Genomic DNA, 17,813 nt, shown 5'->3' with positions numbered 1-17,813 from the left:
AGGTCTAGTTTCTGCCTGCATCATCATGGGGCCTTGTTCCTATGAGCTTGTGTCTCCACCTGGTATGGGTCTTTCTCTCTCTCTTATAAAGGACACCAGGCATATTACACGAGGGCCACCCTACTCCTGTAGGATCACATCTTACCTTGATGACACTGCAAAGGCTCTATTTGCAAATAAGGTCCCATCTCCGCAGGTTCTGGGGCTTAGACGTGACCATGTCTTTGGGGGACACCAGACACCCCATCCCAGCTACAAAAGAAGAGATGAAGAGATGGACCGAGCCCCTTCGAGGACCTGGTTTGCCCCCTCCTTTCTCTGGCTGGACAGGCCAAGAAGGGATTTATCACTTTAATTAAGATGTGCTCTGGACTAAAAAGTTCCCAGAGGGCTGGGGTTCTAGAAAATCTTCATCTCTCATTATTGACCTTTTTGAACCTAAAAAAAGACAGAAGACCATATCTCTTTAATCCCTATTATAATTTACAAAGCCTCAGTAACAGGAAGCCAAAGCAAACAAAAGAAAACCACTCTGCACCAGATTTTAATTCATACTGTGTGACTGAACAGTCCTTACAGAGCAGAGCTGGCCATGTCACATATTCCTCAAAAGCATCACATATGTCCCAATACCATTCCTTACCTCTGTTCCAATGACAACACACAGAGACAACCCCTCAGTGACTGCCTAAGTCCCCAGGGCAGTGTGACAGATAACACACATGGGTTGAGGGAGTTAAAATAGCTATCACATTCTGAAATGTTTTGGTCTAACCTGCTTGATTTACACAGTGGGAAACTGAGTCCCATTGAGACAAAGGAACTTGCCTTATACCTGATAATTGTTGAGAGGAAGCTTAGGGCCACAAAACCTCCAGAGAGGCTGCTGTTAGCCCCGCAGCCCAGAGCTCACCCAATTCAGCTCTGTGGCTCTCAGCTGGAGTGGGGACACCAAGGACAGAGCTAGTCAATGCAGGCCAGGCAAGTCCCAGAATGGGGGGCTATACCCAGCCTGTGGGGAGAAAGGGGGTGATGGAGGCAAGGTGCTTTTTAGAAAGCACAAGGTGGAAAGGACTGGCAAGAAAGCCAAAACCACCTTCAGAGCCCAGCCAGGCCCTCACCCTCCACCATCCACACTCAGAGCCCAGGCCCTGGGCTTGGGCACCAATTCTGTCCTCAAAAGGAAGGACAAAGTAGAAAAGGGGACCTTGGCTCAGATCCTTCACCCTGAAGCCAAATAACACAGTCACTTCATAACTCAATGGAGCCCCGCTGCCTGATTTAGCACCCAGGTATGACTCCTCATGCCCCCGACCCAGTGGACCCCAGGCATGCCAAGCAGCTCCCACAACTTTGGGTGCCAGAGGGCACGGTGGCCAGTGTCCAGAGCCCACATTTCCTGGTTGACAAGCTCGGAAATGCAGTTAAGTGCCTGGGACAGTCTCCCAGGCCCCATACTATCATGGTGAAGGGCGGTCCCACCAGCACACGTGGAGCCTGGACCCTTTCTCCCAGGGAGAAGGACATTTGGGCCAGAGATTAACTAGACTCTGCATCTAGAGTCACCATCTTGGCATTTTTTAAAAAAAATCTGTAACTTTCTAGATACATTTTGGTCAGATCTAGATTTCTTGATCTCAAATGCTAGTCCTTAACCCCTCCTTCCAAAATGTAAGTTCATTCACCAACCAGAATCACTGCCAAGCCCTGCAAGCATCCCAGCAGAAGAAGGTCACATAGGCTCCTCTAGGGGGTGCCATTGTGACATGGACACAAGTTGTGTCATCTTGCCCTTCCAGAAGTGTTGGAGGGCCTGCCCTTGGCACCTCAGGTTGTAGGAAGGGCAATTCCACCTAGAGAGCCTCTGAGGAGAAATCAAGTCTGGATGGTACCCACAGACCTCGAGGGCAGCACAGGCTACAGAGCAAATACCGGGCATCTCAGTTGATTTCTATCATCTTTTATTACACAAAATAAAATTCCATCTATGTTGAACATTCGTTCATACTGTCTATAAATCTGGTTTTTAAAAAATCCCCAGGGGTGCAGTCCCATAGCTTCTTAGATTTTCCTGCCGATGACGTCATTCTTCAATGGCAGCCAGGTCCTCTCAAAGCACAAATGTCGACATGGCGACTGGCCTTGAGCCGCCCCACGTGGTATACTCTCAGCCTGCCCGCTGAAGGCGTGACTCCGTCACTGTCCCAACCACGGCTGCTGGGGACGGTCATCGCCTTCACCAGCCCTCCCAGGTGGTCCTCTGAGGGCTGGCCTTTATGGCCCTTTGGCAGTGCCATCCCCAGGCCGCCAAGCGTCCTGGGCTTCTCTTTGGGGAGGCCTGGACCAGGGCTTTAGGGGATCTCTGTATCCATGGTATAAATCTGAATGAGATCAGACACAATGTTATCAATGGTTGGCTTGGTAAGGTCTTCACTAAACACCTAGAAAGGAGGAGAAGGAAAACAGGCTCTGATTAGACTCCCTCTGGGTTAAACAAGGCACCTGCCACTAAGCACAGAACCACAGTACACAGGAGTGGGGATGGCATGGGGACTCTGTTATTGGAGACCATTCCAGACAGAAGAGGCTTTGGTGATCATCCAGCTCACACAGAAGAGGGGACTTGTCCTGGGTACGTGGGGAGCTGGTGACAGAGCTGGGCCCAGAGCACAGGCTCCTACCCATGGGCTCTCAGCTCCATGGTTTCTGGGGGGGTTCCATTTCCAGAAGCAGACTGGACACATCCCACCCTAGGCCAGTCCCTGAAGAACACATGGACCGGCTCTCTAGCCTGGACCAGATCACCTTTTTTTTTTTCTTGGTGGCAACACTCAGCCTGAGGGATCTTAGTTCCCAACTAAGGACTGAACCCAGGTCCCAGCAGCGAGAGTGCAGAGTCCTAACCACTGAACCACCAGGAAATTGCTCAGACTGCCCATTGACTGTGCCATAGAGCTTATAAAATTGTAAGGTGAGTCCCCAGGGGCCCAAATGAAAGGGGTAATCCTGCCTGTTTCCAAGTAAGGTCTGGCCCTGGCCCTGCTCCTGGGAAGGGACTGCTAGCCCCTGCCTGATAAGAGGGGGACCTGGGAGCTTGGACCTGCTCTCTCCTGGACCTTACCTCCATTCCTCTTATCTTGGCTGATTTCAACCTGCCTCCTTCCCCAGGAACTAACCCTGACACCCATAACCATGAGTATAATGGCTTTTCTGAACTCTGGGAATCCTTCCAGTGACACATGGAGCTTAAGGGTGCCCCTGGGGACCCCTGATGACACCAGAAGTAAAAGGCAAAACAAGGAGTCCCTGGTTGGATGCTGTGGCCCCCAGGCCTGGGGGTTGCTGCCTGGGCTCCAGGTCTGGGGCTGAGCCGGGGCAAAAGCTGGACCTGAGTACCCCTCCTGCTGCATAGACACCCAAGGAAGCTTGAACCCATCGTGAGCTGTCATCTCAAGTGGGATACAGTGACCTGGAAAAAACCCCCACCCTCCCCATCCAGCTCAGGAAGATCCAGCCATTCCTCTCCCCGCCCCCGCCCCCACACTCTGGGTGCAAAATTAATATCTCAGAAACACGGGCTTGCTTGTCAGAATCTACTACCTGAATGTTTCTGGAGACCCCAAGTCAAGAAATGACCATTAAAAAGTAGCCCAGGGCCAAAATCTGGAAGCAACCCAAGCAACCAACATGACGCAGACCAGCTGTACCATGGAACGGCCCTCAGCCTTAAAAAGGATGGAAATTCCGAGTCCTTCTACAACTCACTACTGCTTTAGAGCTGGAGCATCATCCACCCAGAGGACCAACTCAGTTGGGTGCCAAGGACTGCCCCACCGCCACCCCCACAACCAAGGGCAGACAGACTTCAGGGGGGATATCAAGTCTCTTGAGCAGTGTGGAAAGCCCACCCAGAGCAGACAAGTGGCAACAGAGAGGTAGCAGCTGGGAGCATGCAAGCAGGAGGTGTCTCTCATCAGCAAGCAAGTGGCCCTCACACGCCCAGAGGAGGCCCAAGAGTTCCGGCACACGGAGCCAAGAGCCACCCAAAGAGAGTGAAGAATGAGGGAAGCATGGCTATGCCGCCCAGAGAAGTAGGCTCACCCAGAAAAGAGGCCCACTACCTGATTCAACAGAGTGGGGACGCAGAGGGTCACATGATCTGGAAGTCCCCAAGAACTCCAGCACAGAGCAATGCTTTTGTCCACTCAGTCACCCTTCCCGGTCCCCTCTCCAAGCTGCCATCAGGCTACATCCAGCCTGAGGTTGGGGCCACAGATGCCTTTGTTCAACGACACTTGCACACCTACTATCCGCCAGGCCCAGGCGCTGGGCCTGGGGTCGCTGATGAGGCAGACAAGATCCCTGGCCTCAGGGGAGGGGGAAGGACAGACAGGCAGGAAAGGACAATGAAGCACAGAGAGAAGTTGCTATCTCTGAGGAAGAGCAGCCCGGGGAAGGCAAGGGGCGCTCAGGAAGGGGGAGGCAGCCACTGCAGGTTCACAGGGGAGGGGTAGTGCACAAAGAAGGGGAGACTTCCAGCAATTCAAAGTCTGCTCACATGGAATCTCATTCCAGGACGAGGAGGGACAAGAAGCTTCATTTCATGAAGAAAGGAACAGCAAATTTCAAGCATGGGAAAGGAAAAACAGAGAATGATCTCAAAATCCCATTTTAAGCAATGATGGGACTACTGAGGGAAACCTGCTAGGACTGCATGCAGCCTTTCTGGCAGACACAGTTGACCCAGCTCTCAATAAACTGCTCCCTGGGTCCAGCCAGTCTTGAGGAGGAGGGCTATTATCTATCTCCCCTGTTTATACATTTATCCACCCACCCATCCATCATCCGTCAACATTCCCGTTCTAACATCTATCCATCCAGCCATCCACCCATCACTGATTCATCTCTGTATCTACCACCTATCTGCCTACCTACCAGCCACTGTCGTTTTAGGGTACCCCCGATACTTTGGATGTGACGCCAGACTTACTGATGTCTGATCCACAGCAAGCTCCCACTCAATGCAATGAAAGTGCTTGCTTGAGCTCAGTAGTTCTCAAGCAGGGGTGACCCCCTCCCCACCACGAGACACTTGGCAATGTCTGGACACTGCTTGGGTTGTCACGGCATCCAGTGGGTGGAGGCTGGTGATGCCGCCCTGTACCCAACAGTGCCCAGCATAACCCCCCCCGACAAACATCCACAATATCAACGGGGAAGAGCCCAGCATAGGCTATGGCGACAGGATATTTCCAAACTTCAAGGTTCCCCATTAGCCCGTATCTTTCTTTGCAAGTAATTACTACAAAGACACTTGACACCTGGTGTGGGGACTGCTGAAGGTCCTCAGGGAGGGAAAAGGTGGGGGGGGTACACACGCCAATGCAGTCACCTCACCTGCCACCATGGCTTCTCTGCCTCGGCCTCAGCAGGCACTTCAACCCCATAGGCTTGCAGGGCCAGGTGGATTACTGCCACGGCTATGTGCTGAGCCCGGAAGCGGAGGCATAGCCCCCCGTGGTAGCTGTCCTGTAGCAAGGCCCAGGCGGTGACAGAGACGGGGGTCCGCTGCCAGCTGTAACGGTTCAGCCAGTTCTTCAGCGAGACCAGGTAGTGGAGCAGGTACTGTAAAGATATGCCAGTCAGCCGCCCCCCACCATCACCTGCCTCCTTAACCAGGAGCCTGCAGGCCCTCCCCTGCCAGCCTCTCTCTCTTAAACTGCCACAGTGTGTAAACATCACAGATCAGATGTCGTCTCCCTGTGTCACTTGGGGAAAAAAGCCCCAGTGCCTTCCACAGGCGTGGCCCCACCCTGCCACCAGGTCCACCTCCACCCGCCCCAGGTCCCCACAGGTTCGCCTGCTCTTGTCCGCTGAGCCCAGCTCCTGAAACCTGCCTGGGCCTCTCTGTCAACATGGCCCTGCTCCGGACACCATCAGCAATTATTCTGCTCCTCCCCTTGGCCCAGCTCAAACATAAAGCTCCAGAAACAGCAGCCTGATCTGCAGAACAGATCACAGCCCCCACAGGCCAGCCAGAGACAGGACATTGGGGGGGGGGGGGGCGCGGCTCGAGTCTCTGAACACCGTCCAGCTCAACTGTCAGCTCCTGTTCTGCCTGAACACATGCTCTCCTTGAGCCCACGGGCAGAGGAGCCCTGCACTGCGCACCGACACAAACCATGACTGCTGAACATCTCCACCGTGGGTTCTGGGATTAGGGAGGTGGTGACAGAGAGAGATGGTAACAGGGGCAATAGAAAGGCATCCATGGTGACCAAGTTGTTATTTCATATGTTAACCAAGGCAGTGGCCACCAGTACACGTGTCAAGCAAGCAACACCCAGAACTTGGGCAGGGGTGCTGTATCAGTGCCCATACCCTGACTGTTATCTTGTACTTATCTGAGTTTTGCAAAATGCCATTTGGGGAGGCTGGGCTATTTCTTCTGACTCCTTCTAAATCTACAACTCACTCGACAAAAATTCCAATGGGAAAGAGACAAAATCACAGTGCAGAGGCCCACATCACAGTGTCTCCTCCTTCTCTCTGCAGTCCACCCGCCAACTGCCCACATGAGGCCTCAGGCCCCCAAAGGAGTCCATTGCAGGGCTGCTTTCTGCGATAGATCTGCTGTTGGGAGGAATGTGTTCCTAGCAGTGAAGTCAGTGACCCAGCTTTTCTCAGGGTTTTTCTGCACAGATGAGCTGCGTGTGAGCTGTGAGGTGAAGCAGCAACTCCCAGGAACAGAGACTCCAGCAGGTCATGAAACCGGCCTTGCCTCTGCTTTTGTGGGTCAGTGAACACACAACTTATATGGGTCTGGGGACAGGCACAGGCTTCAGAGGGCACACAGATCCCAGCTTTCAGCCACAGCCGAGTGGGCAGAAAGGCAGAAGCTGAAATCAGAGCTGCCTGAGAACCCTGGGAGTGGGGATGAGACAGGCCACCCGAGTGTCACTGCGCCTCCTCAGAGCCCTGTGTGGCTCCAGGCTCAGGTGACTGCACTTTCCGGATAAAGAGCAAAGACTTTCATGCTGCTGGGAACCATAAGTGACTGCTGCCCTCCTACCAACGCCCCCACACGTACCTTGTGTGGGTGCTGGAAGGAGACCTGGAAACGCAGGACCCGTAGCACGAGCAGCTCGCACTGTACGATGCTGTCCCGGATCTCCCAGAAGCGCGAGTCCAGCTCCAAGGGGTCACTGCCCGGGTGGAAGTACCTGAACAGAGAAACGGGGTGTCCAGATACACACACCAGGGCTCCTCTGCCATCGACCAGCACAGGGTCCACCTACATGTCTGTATAGGGGATTAAAAACAGGAACCAGGGAAGAAAGAAGCTGCCTCCAGTGTTAGCCCCAATGGCTGTGCCATGGCACTCAGCAAGACATGGGCTCTTTGCACCCAGGGTTGGCAATGCCCAGGGCGCTCAGTCTGGGCCCAGGGAAGGTATTTAAACACACACTCAGAAACATAAAAATATTTCAGCTATTTCCCAGATTGTCTTTCTTTCATTCCAGATCTTTCTGTCCTTGTGTACACCTTATTTGTCTACAGGACTCCCACCTACGCAAGATCACTAAGATGTACAGGAACAGGATTTACACTCGAGTGATCAGAACTCTCAGCCACTGAGTCATTGTTCCCAGCTCCCCTCTCATCTTCCGAGCTCCCCACAAAACCCACCTGGGTGCCGACATCCAATTAGTGAGCCCTACAACTTCCCCTCGTGCCCACCCGCCCTCCCTGCTGGGCCCTGGCAATTACAGGTGGACTCCGGCTGACCCCCTGCAGTGCCCTCTCTGGTTTTTTTCTCCTAGTCATTCTCACTACATCACAAACCTGTCATGTTTAAGGGGTGGGGAGTGCTTTTCCATTAACTGTTTATTAAAAGAGAAGCAGCACAAAAATAGCTTTCTTCCTCAAGGATTACAGAGTTCCTGGAAGAGCTATGATGCACTGCTAGTCAGTAACTTTCCAGAAACTGCTTTCTCCCAGACCCACTGGGCCTTGGTGCAGCCCACCCAGCCGGCTGGACCCCCACGTTCTTCCCCAACAGAAACATGGCTACTCAGGCCCAGGGCTGAGAGAGACACTCCTGGGCAACTCTGACCCAGTTTCCACACCATCTAAATAGGACAACGGCCCCAGAACCCAATTGCTTTGATCTGTCCTGTCCAAGACACCTTGAGAATCTTCTTTGGTGCCCCTCTGCAAGCTCCGTCTGCTCTAGCCTGTGACAGCCTCTTTCCACTCCTCTCTGCACGCCATCAGGCCTCTGAGGTTTCCCCCAAATCTGGCCCCAGGTGCTGTTGCACAGGTGCCCCTAGACTTCTGACACTGCGCTCACTCCTGCCCTGCTGCTGGAGCTCCTAGCCCCAGTTCAAGGCCATCCAGGTGCCTCCTTCTGAGTTTGACTGCTGGCACCTGGGAGACACCAGAAGCCACTACCTGTTGGAAACATTGATGATGTCACGCGTGCGCAGATGCTGTTCCTCCACTTTGCCGGCCAAGTAAAGGGAAGACATGGCCACCAAGTAGGGGTCGTAGGCGTCCAGGTTGATCTCGCAGAAGAATTTATGGTAAATGGTACAGGCGGTGGCGATGGGGATGGACCGCATCCCTAGCTTGACACCTACCAAGAGAAAACACGCAGGGGAGAGCTTCATCCAGAGCTCACCCCCTGTGAAGTGTGAGGTGCACCACTGAGTTGGGCACTGAGGGTGCACACGCCTGCTCAGACAGCACTGAGAGCCCAGGGCCCAGTTGACAGGGGCTGCCAACCCTTCCACAGGGTCCTTGACCTGAGGAATTTAGAGGCAAGCTTGTCAGACTCTGACAGGCTAATGAGCCCCTGGAGGTCACACTCAAGTGCAGCCTTCCCTTCACAGCTCTGCAGGTTCCTCACTTCTCCTAAGCCCCCAAGGCTTCAAACTTCTCCCCAGTCAGTGCCTGGCATATCCCTTTCTGCACATCTTGAAAGCACCAGCTGTGTGTCTGCTTCCATGTGAGGAGGCATTTAACTAGAGGTCACCCCCACCTCTGCAGCTTGTAACCAAAACCCTGCCAAGGTGACCAGAGGAAAAAAGGCCTCTGAGTGCCACACAGATGCTACAGGTCCTGATGCACTAGGGTACTAGTCCACAGGGTCAGAAAAGGTAAGCAAAGGACGCAGGGTGACTGCTAAAGGCAACCATAGGCCGAGCAGGAGAAAAGCAACATCGATGGCCACAGCCAGGCTTGAGGGAAGAAGAACAAGATACTGAAAAGGGAACAGAAAGAACTCAAAAACTGGAGCATGACAGTTTGATTTAGGCCTTAAAAGCCCTAAATCCCTCAGAAAGCTACGAATGAAATCACTGCACTGGGTCACAGAACTAAAACAAATTCACAATGACCAGGGTTAAGGGAAGGTTAACTTGACACCCCACAGACTGAGGGAAGGTGGAGAACCACCAATAATCATTAAAATTGTGTTCAACATTCTCTACCTAAAAAGATGTATCAGTTCCCTTGAGCTGCTGGAACAAATTACCATAAACAAAGTGGCTAAAAGCAACACTTTTTCTCTTACAGGGCCGGTTCCTTCTGGAGGTTCCAGGGGGGGATCCATTTCCTTGCCCTTTCCAGTTTCTACAGGTGCCTGCAATCTTTGGCTCATGGCCTCTTCCTCCAGCTTCAGAGCCAGCAGTGCAGCATCTTCTAACTGTGCTTCCATCATCACATGGCCTTTTCCTCTGCCGTCTTTCTCCTGCCTCTAGCTCTAAGGATGGGTGTGATTATATCAGGTGCAGCAGATCATCTAAGACAGTTCCCTGACATCAAGATGCTTAATCCCACCTGCAAAATCTCTTTCGCTACATGAGGTAACAGTCCCAGGTTCTGGGGATTAGGATGGGGCAATCTCTGGACCAGTATTCAGCCTCACACAGAGGGCAAGGGCATATGCAAAACATGAGAGGAAGGACATATGTAAACATTTTACAATTAGCTTTCAGCATTTAGCACTTAGGTTTTAGCATTTCAAGGTTTAAACTTGACTTTAGACAGTGAAGTTCTATGTAGACAGTTCCTACATAGGACCTGTCATTCTCAGAAATGTCAGATGAGGTGGTATTGCTAAATGTGAGCCTCAAAGGGTAGCATGTTTTCCTGGTTTACATGGACCTTCCAAGTATATGTGTGACATATATGAGGGGCCACTGTCATCCTTCTTTATACACTTTTCAAAACTTTTTGAAAATTAAATGTACAAACCACTGGGATTAATGGTCCTAAACTATTTCTCCAGAGTCTGCTTATGTTGAGTTGAAAGCAGACTCACTCAAACCGCTCTTCCCCAGAGTGTACATAAAGTAACAAAGATTGGAAACAATGTAGCATTTTTGACAGAAACAACGTTTCTACGGAAATGCAACTGGCTTCCTCGCCTGTTGGGAATAGGGGCGCTCAACACTACAGTGGACACCGAGTAAGAATTGGAAACACTTAAACTCCTCTTCCGCAGGATGTCCACAAAGTAACCAAGGCCGGAAACAACCTAGCATTTGACAGAGAAAGTTTCCATTGAAATACAACTGGCTTCCAAGCCTCAGCCTTGGGAGAAGGGGTGCCCAACAGCACAGGGGACACCGTGTCAGGGTTCAGAACAGAGGGTGCGCCTTGAGTCCTCGCTGTGATGGGACCTGTCAGGAGCGCCACCAATGGCGTGTTCCAGAAGGTTCCGTGTGACCAAGTGCCAGGTGTGTCGGAAGGCACCTTCTAAGCTAGGGCCAGTCCCTAGCCACATCCTCTCCTGGGGCCTAAGCGCCAGTCATGAAATGGCCAAAAGCCCAGGAGGCAGGGCGTGGCGTCCAGGCTGAGGCCAGAACCCACAGGCCGAGCCTCCGCTCGGGCAGGTTAGGCCCGGTCTCTGCCTTCCATTCAGCCACGCCAGCTCCGCGTCTGGCAGGTTCCCCTCCTCCGGGAAGCGGGTCCCCTACTCCAGTCGCCCCTGGCCGTCCGCTCGCGGCTCCCATGACAGGCTGGGGGCCGGCTGGACGCAAGGGCAGCACTGCGGCTCAGGCCACCACGTCCCGCCCTCTTCCTGGCGCGGTTACCTGCCTCCATGATGAACCTTGTCACTCGGAAGTGTACCCTCGACTCAGGTGCCAGCCGCCCCTCTGAGCCCAGTGTCTCAGCCCCTCCTCCACAGGTCCCGGGGCCGCCGGCCTCCATGAGGCCCCGCCCCACAGACCCAGAGCCCCTCACCGGAAGGAGAGGCGCCCAGACGCGTGGCGGCTGGCTCCCGGGGTACTCGCCGCGGGAGCCGAGGTGCCGCCCCGCCCTGCCTGGGTCGGCCCCACCACCCCCCCGGGTGAGGGTGCTGAAGGCGAGCCCGGCCGACTGCGCAGGCGCCAGATCAAGCGCAAGCGCACAGGCCCACCCTGTCAGGCGTCTGTCAGGCCACGGTCTCGCTCCCCGCCCCTCAGCCTGGACTCCGGAAGTCATCCTGCACCGCCTCAGGAGGCGTAGGCCCCGCCCCCGGAGGCTCACACCCCGCCCCTGGGAGCCCACAGGCGGCCTCGGGAACGCGGGAGGCTACTCCAACGCGCAGGGAGGTTACAGTCCTAGGGCCAGGGCGCGAAAACAACCTCCTCTAACGCCTGAGCGACAAGTCCCTACGGTGTCGCTCCGGGCTGGTGGCCCAGTGTGGGGCTGAGGCGGCGCTTACCAGAGCTTGCAACGGTGTCTCCCAACCGGACAAGACATGGGGTTCAATCTCAGTGTTCCTAAAACCCAAATCCGGCTTTGCCAGAGTTTCCCAGACCTACAGATAAGCCCCGAAGGAAGCGCTGTGCACAAAATGAGGACAGTTAGTAGGGCTGTTTGTCTCAGGCTTTTCCAGGGGCCCAGCATCCCTGGCGGACCTGCTTGCAGCTCTCCTTTCCAGCCTGGCAGCAAGGGAGGAGCTTAAGAAATGTTTGCTCAGTGAGTGTTAATTGAATATCCAGCTCCCAGTGCAATCCCACACTTCGTGTCTTCCACAAGTAGGAAATTCTGCATCAGGCATTAGGGAAGTACAACCCTAAAGGGACCCCCAAGCTACTGATAGCCAGTGCACTCTGGTCATTCTGATACAGCCAGACAGTTATATCATTTGAGAGAGTTTGGAAGGTTGAGAGGAAAAAAACCACCTTAAGGCCAACCTTTATCTTTTAGCCCCTCCCTAGTCAGTTTCCCCCACCTGGTCCTCTCTTTACACCAGCTGGCTTGGTTTCTTGGCGCTGCTATAATAAATGACCAGCAAAGCTGGTGACTTAAAACATTAGAACTTTAAATCAAGGTGTCAACAGGGTCATACTCCCTCCAGAGGTTCTATAGCAGCATCCTTCCTTGTCTCCCATCTTCCAGTGGCCCCAGAGGTCCCTTGGCTTGTAGCCGCATCATTCCAGTGTCTGCCTCTGTTGTCACATGGCCTCTTCCCTTGTGTCTGTCTCTTTATTCTGCCCCACTTGTCATTGCATTTATGGACTAATCCAGGATGGTAGCAACTTGCAGTCCTTAATCACATCTGCATATCGGCATAGATCCTTTTGCCAAATAAGACCACGTGTATATGGTTCCAGGAATGAGAACATGGACACATCTCTGGTGGGAGTGGGGTGCTACCATTGCCCATGACAGCAGCCACCAGAGTGAGTTTCTTGCAGGACAAGACTAAGGGGACCCTGCCTGGCCTAACAGCCTCCAGGGCCCCTTCACCTCGGGAGAAAACCCAAGGCCTTGCCTGAACTTCTAGTCCGGGAGAAGTCACCCTGCTAACTGGTCACTCATGGCAAATGCCTCGGGAAGCTCCCTGAAGGTTATGGTCTCTCTGCCCAGTGAAGGAACTGCTCCCCACATTTTCTCCCTGGCTCCCTCTGTCCAAGGCAAGGGGCAGGTCCTCTGGGCTGATTACCTCTGAGTGTGCATGTGTGTGCATGCTTGTGAAGGGGCTTGGGGCCCCCAGCCTCCTGGGCTGCTATAACAAATGACCAGCAATCTAGGTAGGTGATCAAGTCATGCCTTGATCACTCCGTCACTGCTGTCTGTCCCTGGGCCTGGAGCAGTACCCCCCTGACCCCTCCCAGCACCCCACATCTGTGTAGGATACACACGCCCCCTCCGCCCGAAATGCATGCTCACACAGACGCTCGCACGAGTCAAACACTCCCTCCTCGTCCACTGGGGTGTGCACATGTACACACCCAAACTGTATCACTCTTCCCTCTAGCCCACGGCCCACTGGCCTGCCTGTCACCTCCTTGCCCGGTGGGCTTGCTGGTTAAACAGCACCCCTGGGATTCCTCCTCCCCTGGACCTTTTGTGGTGTGAGGAGTCTAGGCTCAGCGAGTAATAGGTGCCTGCGAATGTGACTCAAGGGAATGACTCAATGAACACATTAATTTTGAAAGCGCTGGGTCACAGGGCACCCTCCTGGCAGGCTGCCTGGGCACAGCAGTTGATAAATGAATCATTCACTAGCCACCAGTTGGAGCCAGCCAACCTCGTGGTAGCGTTTCTTCTGTCACAGGCAAGACATACCCGCTAATCAAGGCCCTCCCTGCCTTGTTCCCCCTCATTCCGCCCCCCTGACCTCACCTGGGGATCACCTCAGGCCCCGCACAGAGAAGATGGTCAATAAAGGCAGGGTGGACATCATCTCGGAAGAGGACTCTGATATTTGCCAAGAATCCTTATCTACCCCGACCGTGCTCCATGACCCCGAGGGAGCCACAGCCTCCTCACAAGGGGGCTGTCCACTAATGAGCGAGTGAGGGGGGTCACACTCAAGCTACAAAGATGAGGCAGAGGAGGGCAGAGGCGTTTGGGGCATAAAGGAAAGTTGCACCCAGGCGGGAACCTCGGGAAAGCCCACATCTCTTCAAAGGTGGGGCTCACCTCCAAAGTGCCTGCCCTGCACACCTGCTCCCCAGGGGCCTCCACCCAAGGACCAGTCAGTGGAAGCCCTGCCACTTTCGCTTGGAAACTTCTCACTCTACTATCACACTATCACTGTTTCTTCCCTGCCCCCTCCCCCGCCGTCCCCACCTCATTGGCACCTTCTGGGCCAGTGAAGGCAGCTGCTCAAGCATCCCTGTGGGTCCCTTTTCCTGCGCACCCCCACTGCCTTCCACCCACCCACCCTTCTCAACGCCGCATCCTTGAAGCTACTTGTGTCCCTGGATTCCACTCTGTGCCCTCAGTCGCCCACCCTGCCCCCATTCCATTCTCTTGGTCCAATCAGGCTGCTGGAACAAAACCACAAAAGACACAGATTTCTCACAGTTCTGGGAGGCTGGAAGTGCAGGATGCCAGCAGGGTTGGGTTCTAGGGAGGACCCCCCTTCTGGGTTACAAGCCAGCCAGCTTCTCACTCTGGCCTCACAGGAGACACAAGGCAAGGGAGCTCCTAATATGCTTTTGGAAGGGGACTAATTCCACAAGGGCTCTGCTTCATCATTTCCCAAGGGCCCACCTCTGGGTACCACCATCACCTTAGGCCTTCCGACTTCACCAAATCAGTCTGGGGGAGGGCCTATTTGGACCATAGCCCTTGCCAAGGTCAAGGGTCACGTCTGAGCTGTCTCCCACCCGTGGTAACCGTTGCAGTTGACTGCTTGGTACATGATCTGACTCTGTACCTGGACGGCTTTGAAGATTCGTGCTCTGTGTCCCCTCAGGCACCACCCCCCATGTCTGGGCAAGCTTTGAAGCCTCGTGCTCCCTGTCCCCCCATGTCTGGGCAAGCTGATCAGGATACTCTCCCCCCAGCCCCAGCCAAAGCAAAGAGTCTACCATGCACTCGAGTTGTTTTCCCAGCACCTTGGGGGGCCTCAGACTCAAAGTCAGGGTTTTTTTTCATAAGCTCTTAGTGGGTGTGGGGCCATCAGTCTCCACATCCAAATCACATTCGGGATGGGGAGTGTCTGTCTCACTTGCACACAGTAACCACAACACATGCCCTCCTGCCCCAAATGCTTTCCCTTCAGGGATTCCTGGGTTCCGGGCCTGTTCTCCTGGCTCATCTCCTCCCTCCCGGGTCAGCTGAGTGCCCGGTGAGTCAGGCTCAGGCCTAGTGCTGGGACAAACCAGACAGGGTCTGCCTCCAGTAGCCTTGCACTGGCTCCAGACAGAACAACCTTTGTAAAAACGAAGTCCAATCAGTGCCCTTCCCTGTCCGAGCCCCAGAAGAGCCATACTGGCTGCCAGAAGGCAGCTCTATTTACCCGGCAAGTGTCCTCCCAGGCACGAACACTGATGATATTACAGTTCTTGGTTTATCTACTGCCTCGGATTATTTCCTTTGGACTACACAAGTTTCGAGTGAAGACAGACTCAATACGGAGAACAATGGAGTGAGCTCTGAGCACCTATGAGATCTATGAGACCAAGTTGGGCCTCAGGAGAAGGGCTGAGAGTCAGCATGAGGGTCAGAAGATGCAATCCAGCCACAGACGTGCACAAACAGCTGCCACGGATCCAGAGACAGAAAGTGGATCAGTGGGGGCGAGAGACCAACGAGCCACAGGAGGGACTGGTAACTGGCACAGGGGTTCTTTGAAGGCGTGATGGAAATGTTCCAGAATTAGATTATGGTGATGAGTGCATAACTTGATAAATATGTTAAAAAAAATAACATGTTGAACTATACAGCTTAGATGAGTGAATGTTATGGTATCTGACATATCTCCATAGCTGTTAATTTTTAAAGTTCCTGTGCTCTTCAGAGACAAGTGAACTGACAGCTGCTGCTGCTGCTAAGTTGCTTCAGTCATGTCCGACTTTGTGCGACCTCATAGACGGCAGCCCACCAGGTTCCTCTGTCCCTGGGATTCTCCAGGCAAGAATACTGGAGTGGGTTGCCATTTCCTTTTCCAATGCATGCATGCATGCTAAGTCACTTCAGTCATGACCGACTCTGTGTGACCCCATGGACAGCAGCCCAACAGGCTCCTCTGCCCATGGGATTCTCCAGGCAAAAATACTGGAATGGGTTGCCATTTTCTTCTTTGGTGAACTGACAGACCCACCCTCAAAGTCCTGAAATAGGGCAGATAATGGCCCACGGTACTTTGCTCCCCCCTTGGGGAGGGGAGTTGAGTGGATTGTTGGAGATGGGGAAACACCCAGGCCTGACATTTCCACTCATCCAGAATCTGCTGGCCTGAATGGGGGCTGAAAGAGACATCTTGACCCGAATGCCTCTTACCAATGACTTTAACCCACAGGCCATGTGACAATAGAGGCAGGGCTTAAGAGTGATGTGGCCACAAGCCAAGGAATGCCTGCAACCGCTGGAAGAGATGCGGAAGGGAGAGACGCGGAAGGGTCCTTCCCTAGAGCCTCCAGATGGGAGGGAATCCACTTCTGTTGACTTAGTTTGCAGTCCTCTGTTGCCACAGCCCAAGGAAACTCACACAAAGGGGTGTGGGAGGGAGTGATTAAGCCCCACCTCGCCATCTACTACAGAGACAGTAGAGAAGACGGATGTGGCTTCTGATGGTTGTGTGGGCCCCTCACAAGTTCTGAAAGTGGAGGGAAGAAGGCCTGAGGGGGACATAATCTTTACCTCAGAGCACTGGGAAAGAAAAGAGATAAAACGACTGCAGATGAAGCAGTCAGGTCCAAGAAGGTCAGGCGGCTTCTCAAAGCCTCCCAGCATGTGGATGCCAGCCCAAATGGGTCGGGGCTGTTAGCTCCAGGAGCTTAGAAAGGGAACTTAACAGTTTGGTCATCCTTGCCAGGTGCCACTGTCTTGTATGCCTCTCTAGCTCCAGCCATCTCAATCTTTCTACCAGACCCTGTCAATGTCGATGCCAGCAGAGCCCTTCCTGTGTTTGCAATCGCCAAGGCTCAGGGACACACCTATTGCTGTCTCCGCCCTCCACTGGGATAGGGCAGTAACACAGCTCAGATTTTCCTCATGTGTGTGCCCACCATCACTTGACCAAATCTGTCTCTAAAAGTCTAAATCCCCAGGGAGAATCTGATGGACTGAATCTTCGTTACGAACACACAGACCTCTGAAACAGGAAGCCACCTTTGGTCAAATCAGTGGCAGGGTAGGAGGGCTCAGTGTCTGTACACATTCCTAGGGAAGCTGTGTGGGAGGTCAGCAGTGACCAGCATGCCAACCCAGGAGCCCAAGGACACCCATTTGGCAGGGTCAGTGTCAGCGCATCTGAGCCCACGACCTCAGGTGTTACACTTCGTGCACCACCCCCATACACCCAGAAAGGGACTCAGAGAAAAGGGCGTCGTCACCCACCCTTTTCAGTGGTCAGTCAGAGATCTTGTCTTTGCTATTTGTTCACTGGACAAGGAAATAAAGCCCTCAACTCTCTTGGCAGGCAGTCAATAGAGATGGTCTAAGTTGCTAGATGAAGAAATAGCTGGGAAAAAACCAGTTGTCTGGTGATGCACAGGCAAGTATCCGAAGAGTTACAGTATTATGTTGAAGGTAAGCCATTGAAATAGTGACAAAGTGCATCTAGACTGGAAAGGGAAAAATAAAACTACCTCTATGCACAGGTAACACAATCTTATATAAAGAAAATCCTAAGGAACACACACACACAGACTACCTAGAGCTAATAGTCCATCCATGCTGTCAAATACAGGAGCAGTTTACAGAAAGCTACCGCATTTCCATACAATACCCATGAACGATCAAAAATGAAATCGACAGTTCTATTCATAAGAGCATCAACTGAATAAAATACCCAGCAATAAATATAACAAAAGGAGGGCAAAAGTTGTGCAACAATATACTACTAAAAGATTAAA

The 17,813-nt window shown here is 53.2% G+C and overlaps 1 protein-coding gene across 5 annotated transcripts; it reads right to left on the bottom strand.

Annotated features, from left to right (window-relative positions):
- Nucleotides 1-1,944: 1,944 nt before the first annotated feature.
- On the bottom strand, nucleotides 1,945-11,394 carry CCNQ (cyclin Q). Of its 5 annotated transcripts, none has more exons than XM_088833783.1 (6): nucleotides 11,103-11,394; nucleotides 9,578-9,766; nucleotides 8,455-8,638; nucleotides 7,091-7,223; nucleotides 5,398-5,625; nucleotides 1,945-2,441 (listed from the first exon to the last, which is right to left on the bottom strand). In XM_088833783.1, the coding sequence occupies exons 1-6, from the start codon at nucleotides 11,218-11,220 to the stop codon at nucleotides 2,352-2,354; spliced, it is 942 nt and encodes a 313-aa protein (XP_088689909.1). In that variant the 5' UTR covers nucleotides 11,221-11,394; the 3' UTR covers nucleotides 1,945-2,351. The 5 variants fall into 5 exon arrangements, with proteins under 5 accessions (XP_088689909.1, XP_088689910.1, XP_055249535.1 ...); XM_088833784.1 differs by having other exon boundaries at nucleotides 1,945-2,381; XM_055393560.2 differs by lacking the exon at nucleotides 9,578-9,766 and having other exon boundaries at nucleotides 11,103-11,390.
- Between the last annotated feature and the right edge of the window lie 6,419 nt (nucleotides 11,395-17,813).

Source organism: Moschus berezovskii, chromosome X (genome assembly GCF_049115385.1).
Source record: "Moschus berezovskii isolate FMDL1 chromosome X, NW_MosBer_1.0, whole genome shotgun sequence".
NCBI classification, from domain to species: domain Eukaryota; kingdom Metazoa; phylum Chordata; class Mammalia; order Artiodactyla; family Moschidae; genus Moschus; species Moschus berezovskii.
Note: the sequence above shows the minus strand (reverse complement) of the source record. Positions and strands in the feature narration are given on the sequence as shown.

Bases quoted from the DNA above. Each gene is read 5' to 3' on its own strand.
- CCNQ (XM_088833783.1), bottom strand. From the start codon at position 11,220: ATGGAGGCCGGCGGCCCCGGGACCTGTGGAGGAGGGGCTGAGACACTG. The intron at 9,767-11,102 runs GTAACCGCGCCA...ACCCATCCTTAG, and splicing joins AAGGTTCATCATGGAGGCAG to AGCTAGAGGCAGGAGAAAGA. The intron at 7,224-8,454 runs GTAGTGGCTTCT...TTCTCTGTTCAG, and splicing joins ATCATCAATGTTTCCAACAG to GTACTTCCACCCGGGCAGTG.